The sequence below is a fragment of the Esox lucius genome, chromosome 23 (genome assembly GCF_011004845.1).
Source record: "Esox lucius isolate fEsoLuc1 chromosome 23, fEsoLuc1.pri, whole genome shotgun sequence".
In the NCBI taxonomy this organism is placed as follows: Eukaryota; Metazoa; Chordata; class Actinopteri; order Esociformes; family Esocidae; genus Esox; species Esox lucius.
The window spans coordinates 16,677,158-16,691,170 of NC_047591.1; the positions used below are offsets into that span (position 1 = coordinate 16,677,158).

At 40.9% G+C, this 14,013-nt stretch overlaps 1 protein-coding gene and 1 long non-coding RNA gene across 3 annotated transcripts in view; one reads left to right on the forward strand and one right to left on the reverse strand.

Annotated features, from left to right (window-relative positions):
* The window catches only part of tmtc2a (transmembrane O-mannosyltransferase targeting cadherins 2a), a 63,800-nt gene extending 53,351 nt beyond the window's left edge, over nt 1–10,449 (forward strand). For both annotated transcript variants that reach the window (XM_010887339.3, XM_020042595.2), the window contains 3 exons: nt 2,441–2,555; nt 4,303–4,366; nt 8,900–10,449. In XM_010887339.3, the coding sequence (XP_010885641.1) occupies nt 2,441–2,555; nt 4,303–4,366; nt 8,900–9,082 (362 nt within the window). In that variant the 3' untranslated portion in view covers nt 9,083–10,449. The remainder of the gene's footprint in view (nt 1–2,440; nt 2,556–4,302; nt 4,367–8,899) is intronic.
* The window catches only part of LOC105020369, a 38,747-nt gene extending 25,773 nt beyond the window's left edge, over nt 1–12,974 (reverse strand). Inside the window, exons 1-2 of the long non-coding RNA XR_828717.3 lie at nt 12,874–12,974; nt 12,701–12,767 (exon numbers count right to left, since the gene is read on the reverse strand). This is a non-coding gene — a long non-coding RNA (uncharacterized LOC105020369). The remainder of the gene's footprint in view (nt 1–12,700; nt 12,768–12,873) is intronic.
* Nucleotides 12,975–14,013: the final 1,039 nt, after the last annotated feature.

A 14,013-nucleotide genomic window follows, 5' to 3' on the forward strand; every position in this document is an offset into this window, starting at 1 on the left:
GTTTCATGATCATGATCTTAAAACAATTCCATATTTTAGCTTAACAAGAATTGCAAATTATGGGCATCATTTGAATAATTTTAGCTGTTCCATGTATGTGAATATGGTGCTAGTTTCAAACGCATGCTTTTTGGGAAGGTTAACTTGCTAAAACCAGTACCCTGCATATTCAAAAAAAATGTATGCAAGGATTGCTAATACTTTGCCAAATAGTGGAATTAGTAGAAATTCTGTTGGTTATGGCATTCATTTTGACAGGAGCAATGCAGCCTATATCCAGCAGCTACTCTCATTACCCGAATGCAAATGGAACTGTAATCTGGTGCCTGTAAACCTGGTGTTCTGAAACAAACAGAACTAATGTAGCTTCTGACCCATTTCCTCTAATTTGATTAACAAAAACATGATAACCTCGTCTCTCAATTAACGCAGCTTTTTGTCCAGCCCAATTCAATCGGCAAGCAGCCTAGCCTAGACTGTTGATAAAGGCTTGGCTTGTGAGCAATAATTGATTTTTATTCACAAAAGCATTACCAAAAATCAAGACAGAGGAGAAAAATGTTAACCCCTATTTAAATGTTATCCCCTCCACAATGATTTAAACAATCCTGTTTAAGATGACCAAAATCTTTTTTTTTTTTATGGGGGCGGGGTGGTCAAGTTAATAAACAACAAAAACTTTTTTCTCAAAAACACTTGCCTACAGCTTTCAGTACACACTCATGCAGCCCATTTGCACCAGCACCTGCCCAGGTGTCGAAGTACCTCAATTATTTATCACACAATGGGCCCTGTTGCACGTCTGCCTGTTGTAAAATGTCCCACTATGTTTGTTTTGTTCAAATACAACACACAGTAAAAAAATACACCACAACTATGTGCAGTTTGCTAGAGACCTTCTCCACAGCCTTCTACAGTACTCCCACAGTTGTGCGTCCAAATAGCATGCTGTGGGCAAAAACCTGGCCTGTGGCCTCTCATCAAGCCGTTCTTGTGAAAGAGATATCCTTGCCTTTAGTTTAGTTCACATTTAATGTCAGTGTTGCTGGGTGTAGAATGTGTAGGGGTTGTGTGAGGTCATACGTCCACCTAAAGCCTGGCTTTATCTTGATATGCTCAGTTTATCTCCCAAAGGAAACTGGATTTAACCACCACCGCTAACAACGCTTGCCTTTTGCCGATTGAGTAGAAACTCTACACGGCGGTTAGTCTGCCTGCACTTTTGTCAAGGCTGCCATTCATATTGGAATGCTGGCCTAGAAGAAACATAGCTATTTCTGCTGAAGTCTCGGGGGTTGTTTTTTTGGGTTGTGTTCGGGATCTGGCAGGTTGGGTTGCTGTCCTTGGACGGAGTCACTTCCCGTTTCTCTGCGCCGTTCGCCCTCTGCTATCTCCTGGGCTCATAATGTTATCTCCTCTTTAGGCTCTGCGGGGATGTTTATTTTCACTGGCCCCCACCACCTTATCGTAATCGAGCCCCAACAACTATTCCTCATCCACTTAGACTGAACTCCTGATTGTTGTTGGCGAGACGGTTTTTACCGACTCATTCTCAGGCGACAGACGCACACAGCACTGCGCCACTTCTGATGTTAATTTGACGAGTTGGGACAGGGCGAGGCAGAGCAAACAGGAGTCAGATGGAGACAAAGTACATTTCCTGCCATTGTGCAGGCTAATGCTCTGATGGAGGGACCAAACACATCATGCTGCGTTGTGTTGGCAGATCAGCACGCGACAGATTCATGATTAGATAAAAACATTTCCAGGTGGTGAAGTATATGTAACCAACCTCTAGTCAGTGGTAAGCACTACAAAACACTACCATCCTGTCCTCTGCAGATGCCACTATAACCTTCGCATCCACGTGACCTCAGGGACGTTTGGTTTCAGCTCTTCCCGAAGAACTGTTTCCTTTTGCTTTAACTTCACCCAGAAACGTTTAAATCCTCCACATCCATGCAATAGTCATTGCCACCTTGCACGTAATGACCTCAGTGAGATCATTTATTCACAAATTTAAAAAACTAAAACTGGAAGGGTATTCCTCAGGCATCCAGACACGGTAACGAACGTCGACCCAAGGATGGATGCACACACACTGATTTGTATAGGGAACCCTGTGTTCATTAGACAGTCCAATAACATCTGTGCCACAGACACACAGTAGCTGTAATTTATGTCTCCTCAGCTGACTCCCGTGGAGACACGGCCAGGTGCTCATGCTCCCTGAGGAAATATATGAAACACCTCAGACTCATCTGGGATTCCACAAATCACTGAGCGTGATAAAAACCCTCTCTCTCACTCTCTCCTATTTCACTCGATTTCCTTTTTGTCTTTCATAATTTTTTCCTTCCTTTACTTTTCTTCTTTCCTGTCCCACATTGCTGCCACTTAATTTTCTTGCTGTCTGTCTGTCTCTCCCTCTGATGGACAGGTCAGTTTCTGCTGGAGCAGTCCCGCTTGGTTGAAGCCGCAGAGATGGCAGAGAGAGCAGCGGAGTTGGACAGTTCAGAGTTTGATGTGGTCTTCAGTGCAGCTCACATGCTCAGGTGGGTGTGACAACATCTAAAGAAAAACATTATTACAGCATTTGAAAAACTTCTGGTAATCACTGTAACCCAGTCTCTAAAGAGCAATTACAATTGGGAGAACACTGGCCATGAACAACTTCATAGGAAAAAAAGAAAACGAGGAACCAAGCTCAGAGGAAGCCGTCGTCCAACCGGACTACAATCAAACAACACAACAGGAAGTTGTGTTTATATTGATGTGCGGTAGCTTCCTATAGCTCTTCAGTATACTGCATATAGAATGTCTGTTATATTTAGATTGCTTATCATTAAAAAAGACAAGGTGTCTCTGTAGGTTATCTCTGAGAATAGAAAGTTGGTTGCCAAGATATTTTATCATTCAGGTCTTAATTTTCAACCCATTTGAAACGGCTGCGTCCACTGGAGATATTACTACAACAAAGGGTTACACTTTGCTTTTCCCCCTCTACCATCCAAAAAAACAAAATATGCAGCCAGTGGCACGGATTCAAATGTTATGGGTTTTAGTTTACCATTAAGTAACACAATGGCAGTTTGCATGGAGTGGTTGTATGGTTCAACCACTTTTATAGGTAATATCCAACTCATGTAAACAGCAGTTGTAGTTTTGATTCATGCAATTGAGGTTTAGGTCCAGGGCTTGTAAAGAAATCCGGACATCCCTTGGGATAATTCTCCATTTGGGCTTGGAAAGTGCGCTCACAGACAGCACATACGTTTTATATGTCTGAAACGGGGGACTGCAAATCCTCTCAACCCACCGCGACTCAAGGAAATATTGGAAACAGCGTCACTTAATTCCTTTATGCTCTACATATCTGGAAAAGTAATTGAAGCTACAGCGTCGCTGATCCAAAGTACCGTGCGCCGGAGGTTTTTGGAGTTATAAGTCGACTCCTCAAGCATAATAGTGGAGGCTTGGATACGGAGAGTAAAAACTCTGTCTTATTCTGGCCCTCTTAGAAACAGGCCTACTGTCTAAAAACACCACCATGACATATATACTTACCAAATCCTGTAATAAACCACTCTAATGGCTGCGTTGAGACATTCTGATACAGACCTGTCTGGGTGTATTAACGCCACAGAAAATGTATAAGCACCCCTTAATATGTCTTCTGTATTGCAAATTCAGAACTATTTGACGCCTTTAATAGTATCAAATGATTGCCAACATCAAGCGTCACACTAACTGAGTGTGTCCTGAAACAAAATGACCACCTAGTGTTGTGTGATATTTGACAGTGACCACTAGGCAACACCATGTTTTGACCCATCTAAATCGACATCCGTGCGGTGTCAGTTTGCTTACATTTTATGAAACTTCCAAACGCAAAACTCCCCGTTGCCCGATATTGCAGATCGTTTTGATCCTCTTCAGTCCAGTGGGAAACGCCTGCATCGAGAGCAGGCAAGAAATGTAAGACGTTAAGGTAACAGATATGACAGGTCGGGCGTGAATTGTATGGATGGAATGCACCGTTGATGAAGCAGTGCTAGTTAGTAATCCCAATGCATACGTTCCTCTACGTGCATGTCTTAAGATATGATTAGCGTTGCCCATGTAAATCTCAACGTCTAAGACGCCAAATAGGCAATATTTAAATGCCAATGAACGAGGCCTCTTGTCAATCCAGAACTCTTTTTGCTGTCATGTGTCACTAGTCAGTCTAAGCCGCGAGTAATCCTCTACCCCTCTCGTTCACTCTCCCTACTTCTTCTCTTTTTCTATCTCTCTCTCCAGACAGGCCAGTTTAAACGAGGCAGCGGAGCGACATTACGAGCGCGCAGCGAAACTTAGACCAGACGTGAGTACCATGGCCATATGGGCCTTTAGTATGAAGCATGTACACGCACACACGCCATTACACACAGTGAGCACATGTCTACTATAGTTGCTCCATCAATGCCTCCCATTGTCTGGTGTTAGAAGCCAATACCAGGATCTGACTCCCTGTGATTCTATTGTTAGAAGCCACGATGTTAAACAGCTCTGCACTTCATCAATCAGTCTGTTCAAAGAATGGGCACATGGGGAGCGTTGAGAGAGTAGAGTGAGAGAAAGAGAGGAGGTAATTTAGGCTGGGATTCATTCAAACCTGCCGTAGCAATTGTTATGCAGTGTCTTTATTTAGTGTGTCAGCCATGCTTACACACATCTAATTGGGAAAAGTGTAGATTTTTATATAGAGCCTAAGACTCCCTGTGACTTAATTTGACCATGGGATAAATAGCTACTGTGAAAAAATACTGCAATGTGTGTTCGATTCAATTGAGCCATTAGTCTTAAGAACCTGTGTGTTTTGAGGCCATAGTAGAGGAGGTCCACCCAGGTCGTTAGTCATGAGGCTGCACTTCCCTTTGCAGTGTGGGACTTTTTGGAGGTTGGTGATTTACTGGAAGGTTTTTACGTTGGAGTCTTCCATCTCAGTCAGTGGTGGAACTCAGAAGGCGGTGCTATTTGTTTGGCAGCCAATTAAAACCAGGGTCATATTAAAACCTTTTGCAAGGAGTTTTTAAAGAGGATTTTTAGAACTGACTTAAGGTGTACGTGTTGTTACTGAATTGTGTGATTTTCCCACCTATCGGCTAAATAACTAAAGATAAAATGTAAAATGGATTAATGTTATGTAACATTTCTTTGTTAAATGGACATATGTCCTTGACATTGTGTCCTACAGAATCAGTGAATGTCAGTTTGCCCAAGTCTGTGTCATTCAGTTTCAGCTTGTATGATGAGATAGTCAGTATGACCTTGTCTTTGTCATCCACTGTGCCCCCTCAGAGCTAGAATTATCTGTCAGTGTAATTCTTGGAAAGGCCACGGTCCTATAATCTGCACACTCAAACACTTAAAGGGTTTACTCAGCCATTTGTCAGGAGTGAAGTACCTCTTGTCTCTGACATTTCGCTGTGCATGTCTGCTTAGCAAATGTCAAGTCCTCTTATTCTTACTTAATCCAGAACGGTTTCGGCTATGAAAAAACTTGTTTGTGTCAAAACCCACTGGGGGAAAAAAAAAATATATATACTGTGAGAGTGTACATCCTGGAAAAAAACATCAGGGTCTGAATTTCCACAGTCCTAAGTCCTAATGCTGCTGTAGAGGCAGGACACCATGGTGAAGAGATGATGACCGAAAGAGAATGCAGGATTATAGTTGTGTTCTGGAATGCTGCACTGTAACTGTCTACATGTGTCACACATAAATGCTGTTGACCATACACATATTGGTTTTGCCCATTTCTTTTCTGGCATTGATAATGACCATTTGTGTTTCCATAAGTGGTGTTGGATCAGGTGAGCTTCCCATCTCACATTGCAGAGTAGTGAAGACACCGAAACTATGTGGTAACCAAAAGGAAAAGTGTTAAAACAGATCAAAACATTTCATATTGTACATTTCTTCCAAGTAGCCACCCTCTACAGCTTTGCACACTTTGCATCCTCTCAACCAGCTTAAATCTGTATACATTCCCAATCACCACCACCACCACTTTATTATTATTATTATTATAATAACAACAACAAAATATACTTTTAAAAAGTACTACTACATCTACTTTTAAGAAACTGCTAGCATGGGTTTCTGGCAACACTGACTGTACACAATAACTTGTTGATGTAGTCTGGCTTTGGCATCTCCTGTCTCCAACCCCAAGTGCTGTTTACAAATGAGGAGCATCATTTATTTCCAACAGCCTCTAACTGTGCTCTGACTTTGGAGACCCATAAAGACTTCCTGATCAGTATAGAACATTAACAGTGTAAGTTAAAAATGAGGAAGAGTTTGGTTTCAGCAGACAGTTTTGGCTCTTAGTGCCCTTGATGTAGTGTCTGGAGTCGTTATGTCCCATCTGTACAGTAACAGGGAAAACACTGGGTACTGCTCCAGAATAGCTGCCTTATTTGTCTCTGGATAAGCAGTTGTTCAATGTATGACAGTCAAACTCTGTCCAAAGGGACAACAGGAGTCAAAGAGCAAAATATCAAAACACAAGCCAGAGAAAATATACATTTTTTTTTAAATACAATTATATTACATTGATAAATATCTTAATTGGGCCAGTGCAACAACGACAAAACAAACCTCGCCAAATAATTTAGATCATTTATAACAATTTTTTTTAAATAAACGCAGTTGCAGCTCAGCTCCATTCATTGGTCAGATTCAGTGGCGTGTGAAGTCTCCAGTATGGAAGGTGTGGGAGAGGCAGAGGTGTTTGAAGAGCTGAGTCTGGGGATATGCAGTGTTGCACTATAGGCCAGGTGGTTTCACTTTGTCACATCAAAGGGCTGTTTAATTCAATGTCTTGCACACAATCCATTCACTTTAGTAAATTCACAAACACTCGCACATGTACACATGCAACCACACCCGTCCGCACGCATGCAGTAAAACACTTGTGTGCGCACAAACATAACCGATTGGCCTAGAAGGTCCTGGTGAGAACTGTAGCTCAAGGCAAAATGACTAAACCTCGGATCCTGTTAGCTCATCATTACTTAGTTGATGGGTGAAGACAGGCCTGCATAGAACAATGAGCTTCCAGGCATATCGACATGGCCTTTTTAAACAGTGAGGAGAGAGACCAAAGTTGGAAATAGAGTGAGAGCAAATATCAAATATCCTCTATTGTAGCTCTGTTATGCCTTTTCATGTACAGCACTGTACAGAGACAAATCAGTCTTCCCACGCACTGTAGCTCCAAAAAGTTGAACTTTTTGTGAAAATGGATACTACTCTTCAACATGCCTCAAAGCTAAACACATCAAACCATCTAGTTTTCAAATCTTTACTGAAAACCTTTTATTTAATTTCAAAGGTCTTTGCATGAAAGCACTGTCAGAAAAAGAAAAGTGTCTGAAATGGAACCAGCTACTGCATGGTCAAACAGGCGGTATTTCAATGTCCATTCACTGCTTAACGCCACCTAAAAAGTTAGTCTCTGTTTCATCCATGGAAAAACCTGGCATGTCTTCTATAATACAGATCATACATACAAGTCTACATTAAACTGAGGTCTGTCGATGTGGTGAATCAGAGAGTTTGAGACAAGATTGATTGAACTCCATGTTCAGCGCTGTACTGAGTGTAGATCCACGCCGGAAGACAGCATCCACTCAGCTACTCTTTAGACCAGGGCTGTCCAACCCTGTTCCTGGAGATCTACTGTTCTGTAGGTTCTTTCTTTGATCACATTTGTGACCATTTTAAATTAGCTTTGCATCCAGCTAATTATTAGAATTAGGTGTGTTGAATTAGAGTTGGAGAGAAAACCTACAGGACAGTAGATCTCCGGGAAGAGAGTTATGCAGCCCTGCTGTAGACCACACTATAAAAACAGAAAGACTGGATCCCTGTGATTGGGTAATGAAACCACAAAGTATAGGGCACTGGCCCGAGACCAGGTTCGTGGAGGTAGTTTTAATGTAGACCTCAGTGTAAGTGACACTCAATCTGAGACATGGTACGTGTTTTTTATGTTGTTGTGGAAACACTGAGGTTTCAGTGCATTTAAAAGACTGTATCAAAACAAATTGTCTCAGAAAAACAATTGAGTCAGAACATATTAAGAACCATCCACTGTGACGTATTAGAAAATGTCGCATTTGACGCATTTCATGACGCATTTCATTGGCGTTACATCAAAAACACTAACAAACACACTGAAGCCATTAAACTGGGGTGATATGAAATGGCCCAAAAAATGACCAACGTAAATAATGAATAAACACTTAAGAAGTAATTTATGATATATACACATTTAATTGTATTAAACATACAACTTAATGTTGCAGATTATGTAAAATATCTTGTTAGAAACAAATGTCAAGCACATTTTAAGTATTATTTAAAGTAATTATGATAAAAAATATCATTTTTATAATATATATTTAGATACTTATTTGGAAATACGTGTCGGCAGATCAGTTTTGTTTGGACCTCAAAAAGCAGTAGTACTAGCAAAGAATCAAGGTGACTAATGGCTCATTCCAAGAATTCCTGACAGTCATCAAAGACACAGATGCATAGAGTGGTTTGTTTGCAAATGACCCATGATAAACGTATTACTCTATTGGCTACCTCATTGTAGAAGACGTAAACATAATTACGATATTAAAATGCGGAATGACAAACACTTGGCATTCGAGAACCTTCTGGAAACTTTAAACATGAATCGACCGTTAACCACCAGCCGTTATTCTGAGCAACAGCAAGGTCCTTGCTGAAGACTTCCATAGGTCAGGGCGTCAAGCTACCCACGGTGTACCCCTCTAACGTTAACCAAGAACCCTCTCTCTCTCTCATTCCCTTGGTCTCCCTCTTTCCCCACCAGTATCCAGCAGCCCTGATGAACCTGGGGGCCATTCTCCATCTGAATGGCCGCCTACAACAGGCTGAGGCCAACTACCTACGAGCGCTGCAGCTCAAGCCCGATGACGTCATCACCCGGTCTAACCTGCGCAAGCTGTGGAACATAATGGAGAGGCAGGGCCTGAGGACCACGCAGGGACCTTGAACCTCAAAAAACAGACACAGGAAAACTGGAAGTAGCCAAAGCGAGGGCCCCTCAGTGGGAATGATGGCCTAAAAAGAGGTGGGGGAAACCCCAGAAATTGACTGAGTAGAGACATGGGGCTTAATGTGCCACGGGGATGAATACAGAGGCCAACTCGATCTGTTTGAGATCAGCAGTCTGAATGGGACAGAAGTTAGGGAACCATGTAATCCTTGTGGCCGGAGGCCTGGTGGATTCCAGAGTCAATATGCCAACCTGAGCTGCCCTGGACTGTATATCTAAGGATTATGGGTCGATTGACCCCTGGGATGGGTTAGCTACACAAGTCAACATAGTTAGGATGACAACCCTTGGCTACCCAGAGGCAGCCTCACAGAGGTCAAAGAGCAGGGTCCGGGATAGTCCCGGTCTCAAGCTGGGTGGCTACGAGATTACTCTTATCTTGTATTTTCATAGAAAACTCCCAAGACGTGTTATTACAGAAGCCTTTAATTTAAGTTAGGAAGTGTATATGGAACAAAAGTCATAACTCCCATCCATTTGCTGATATCAACAGGGCTTGGAGACTAAATTTGTACTTGCTTTTTATCCACGATAAACATGTTTGCCTGAATATTTGCATTACATATACTAAGGTCTGGGTTTAATCATTCCTGCACATAACACTGCCCTGTCTTGTCCTTATGTCAATGGTACATTCCAGAACAATATAGTCAAACTTATTTTCATAAATGAGTGAAGACAGAACTGCAAACTATTCTGCAAAGGATGCCAACAGATCTTTACAAGGTACTAACCCAGAACTAAATTCATTCACACCCAACAGAAAGTTGTAAAGACTGTGCCAAAGCTATACAGTATCTTGCTGTGCGTGTTGGGACAGCCTAGCAACAGTGGATCCTAATGCAACTCATGAACTGCATTTTGTTTCTTATGTAATATAATGAAGAGGTTTTATTTCAATTTATGTGATCACAAGAATTCTTAACTTATTGATTTGTGTTTACGGTCTGTTTCAACACCAACACTGTGCCCTTTTTCTTATGACATGTCATTCTAGAGGCTTTGTTCACTCACCATCTCCCTCTCACATACACATACACCTTGTTTGAGCTAATTGTACAGAAACAACATGAAGTAGTTAGAGGTTTTAATGTGTCTCTGCTCAGGGATGTCAGTTGGTGTTACTGTCAAAACCATACTCTCCTGGCCATGAAGGAGTTGACGAATGGACAGTAAGTTATTTTATTGTTTTTTGAGGTCATTCTATGTGTTTAAATTATGGGGGACCGTTGGCCTTTTGTCTTGTGTTTTGTAAAACAGCTGTTAATTATTTTCTGTTTGCCATTAAAAATGACACGACTTCAGACCTTGAGTGAACGGATTCGTTCCCATAGTTGTAGCCTAGGGATTTAACGTTTCACATCTACATTTTATAGATGTACATCCACTCCAAAGTCTTCCTTTGCGTTAGTCCCAGTAGATACTGTAATACAGTCTAATATAGCTTAAATCTTCTGACTTCAAAGGAAAGGGAGTCAAGTAAATAATTTAGTAATACATCTCTCTGTCTACACTAGACTTACTCTTGGTTTCCATGGAGACCTTTTTGACACAGAATAGACAGTTGTGCGGATGACTACAATCTAACCTATTTCAGACACACAACACATGCAACGCACACAAACCATCAAATGTGCCTCTAAATAATGGTAGTCAATGAAGGTAGTCAAATGCATATACAATCGAACTAATGAGACCTACCCTGTTTCTCTGGAGGTCAATTTCTGTCAGGACTCGGGCTACTAATTGATCAAACAGATATCAAAGGGGGTTTCTGATAAAGCACCTGACTTTGAACACACCAGGGAGTAAGGATTTAAGAGTATGATTGAACCCACACATTTCCCCATACAGCCAATAAGCAGCCCAGCATGAGTCCGGAGGCCGAGAGGCAGTGGCACTGGAGGCAATGAGGTAGATGTGTGGGACAGGTTAACATTTCAATACCTATCCCTCACATCCAATTTCTGTAGTCCAACATCACACATTCCAATAAGCGATGGATCAACAATGTCCACCTTTCACACCTTTTATAAACAGTGAAACACTACTGAACTTTGCAATAATCATTATTTTACGTACAGGAAAACCTTTGGCAAAAGTAGGAAATGGAGTAGGCTAAGATTTTTTAAGTAACACGCGAAAGTAGCCAAAATGTTGTAGAGGTACAGTACAGTACACTCAACATATCACAGGCACATGTACAGTATGCACTCACACAAACATGCACACCCTCGTGTCTTTAATGTGATAAGCTAATCAGAATAGCATGAATGTTTCCTCTGACCCCTGTGGAGAGGAAATAGAGTGGTCTAGCTTCTCAGTGTGACTCCATCTCACGTTACTTGTGTTCAGCAGGCAGTCAGGAAGTACTTTGATGCCCTCTCTTCCTCGTTTCCATGTAGCTGACCCCGCTATGTGAGGAACCAGGGGACTGCGGGAGCCAATTCTGGCCATCCGACAAAATTATATTCTAACAACAGCAGTTCAAACACAGTGGCAGTGTTCCAGTAATTGGAATCATGCTTCAGCTGCATATAAGGAATAATTTAATAATAATTAATTTTATTCTCTACAGGAGGCCAGTTTTCCAGCAAAACACTAAACGTGTTCCTAGACTAAAGAATATACATAACAAATAGGATTTTTATCCAGACTTAGGATAATTTGTCTAGGAAACCTATCAAAATTTTCAGAACTTACAAACTCAAAAACCTACAGTATCAGGAGCAGTTGTTTTTCTGATTTTTTAATACTGTAGTCCTATGCTTATTCAAACGAGAACCAGAAGAAGCACACTAATCTAATATTTAGTATTAACATTAGTTTCTCACATGTTGTTTTTGGGCGTTCAATGCCATACAGATGGAATTCCTGAGATGATGAACAACACGACATAACAGTGATGGTAAGGAAGAGACAAACCTTTACATTAAAGATTTCCAGCTTCCTCCTCTTTCCTCTTCTGCTTTTGTTAGCATACAGGAAGCCCTAGCCCAGAGGTTTGATGACATACCGTTGCCCTTTATGTTGGCTATATCCGCTGACCCAAACAGTTAGAACAGTAATTCTAACAATCATTGCTGTTTTTATATATAAAATACTGGTAAGGAGAGGAATGATGATGAAATGCAAAGCTTGATATTATTTGAGTTGTAATTAATACTCTTGAGGCAAAATTGGCCTAAAAAGGTTTAAACTCATTTGTGATCAAGTGTGATGAGGGAAATATAAAAAATAAATCACTCGGAGTTCCGGGGCATTCATATTCTTTCAATGCCGGTTAGTAGAAAATTAACAGTGACAATTGTGTTCATCTATAATAATTTCCCAATTTCTGTAGTTGTAGGACCTACAATGAAAGTACCTTTAGAGTTATTTTGCACGAAACCAGATTTTACAAAATTTACCAAGTTTTCCTAATGATGGGGGAACGTTTCTTGGGGTATTTTAAGCATTGCCTATCTTTTATCCAAAATATTAAAGAAAATATTTTAATTATATTTTTGGGACAATCTTTTTAACTCCCATATTCCAACAGCATACTTTGCTTACCTTTATCATGGTAGATCAGCTTGCGGATGTCCTACATCAAAACCACCTCCTTGTTCCAGAGACTCTACTGTAGAACATTTATTCTTTTTTAGCTCCTACTGTTTTTTTAATGTATTTCTATGTGCACCGAATCAAGGTGATTTTTCATTTTCACCAGCTATTCCATTGCTTACCTTTTGGTTGGTAGCACAGCTTGGGAGCGCCATATAGCCAAACAAATTCCACGTCACACTTGCAGCGACACCCCTAGCTAGCTAGCTGCAGTCACCTGAGATATCAGCAAATAATTTATTTACTTATTTATTATATTTACTTATTTATTTGACCACTCATTTCCCAAGTGTCTTTCGGTTTGTTTTCTCCCTTTATCTACAATAGGCGCAGGATTTAATTAACGTTTAAAACGTTTCTTATGTGTGGCATTTCTGTTTGTGGCGTCTTGAATAAGCTAGTCTTCAGCGCTGGTTTGGGACAGAGATTTTTTTAATGAACTATCAGGTCTTAATTAAGGTAGTTTGGTTTACGTCAGTATTGGGCGGGCACCTGGGTAAGTGGAGTTTGCTGTCGCATAATAGAGTCTATGGGCAACGCAGGCGCGCGCAGACCAACAGACGCGCAGACTACTAGATCTCTGATGTATACCACGCAGTTACAGCAGAAACAGTTAAATATTTACGGACGTGTTATAGACCTGATGGTGTTTATAAGACCCCTGAATAGAAATGGTGATGATACCAGTATTGTCCATGCATCAAAATATGTTGGTACAAAAAATGTGTTGCTTCATAAATATATAAATTAAACGAGTTACACAGGACCTCAAAGAGGACTCCCCATCGACAATGTGTCACTTTCAATTGCTTAATTTGAGAGAGAGAGCGAGAATATGATATTCCATTAAAGCTGATCAGTTGACAGAAACCAAGCATTGTATCCTATTATGGAAGAAGGCTGGCATGTTTGCTTTCAAGCTGGACAGCGACCTCTACTGCCAGTGCAAAATACTGTTTTCACCAGGCTGCAACCAATCCTACAAACCTAAAACAAGCCTTTGCCAACGTGCAGAGAGGATCATATAACCCATAAACTCCAGGACACAATTGACTTTAATGATGCAATTTATATTCCAATTTTAAGTAATAAAAAACTAATTAAAATGTACAAATCCGTCATATAGTTTTACAGGATCTAAACCATTATAACCAGGGATGGGTAATTTGGATGGTGGTGGGGCCACAGAATTGATGTACTGGTCATCAGGGGGCCGCAGATTAACTTGGGACACACACACACACTTAAAAAGACATCACAAC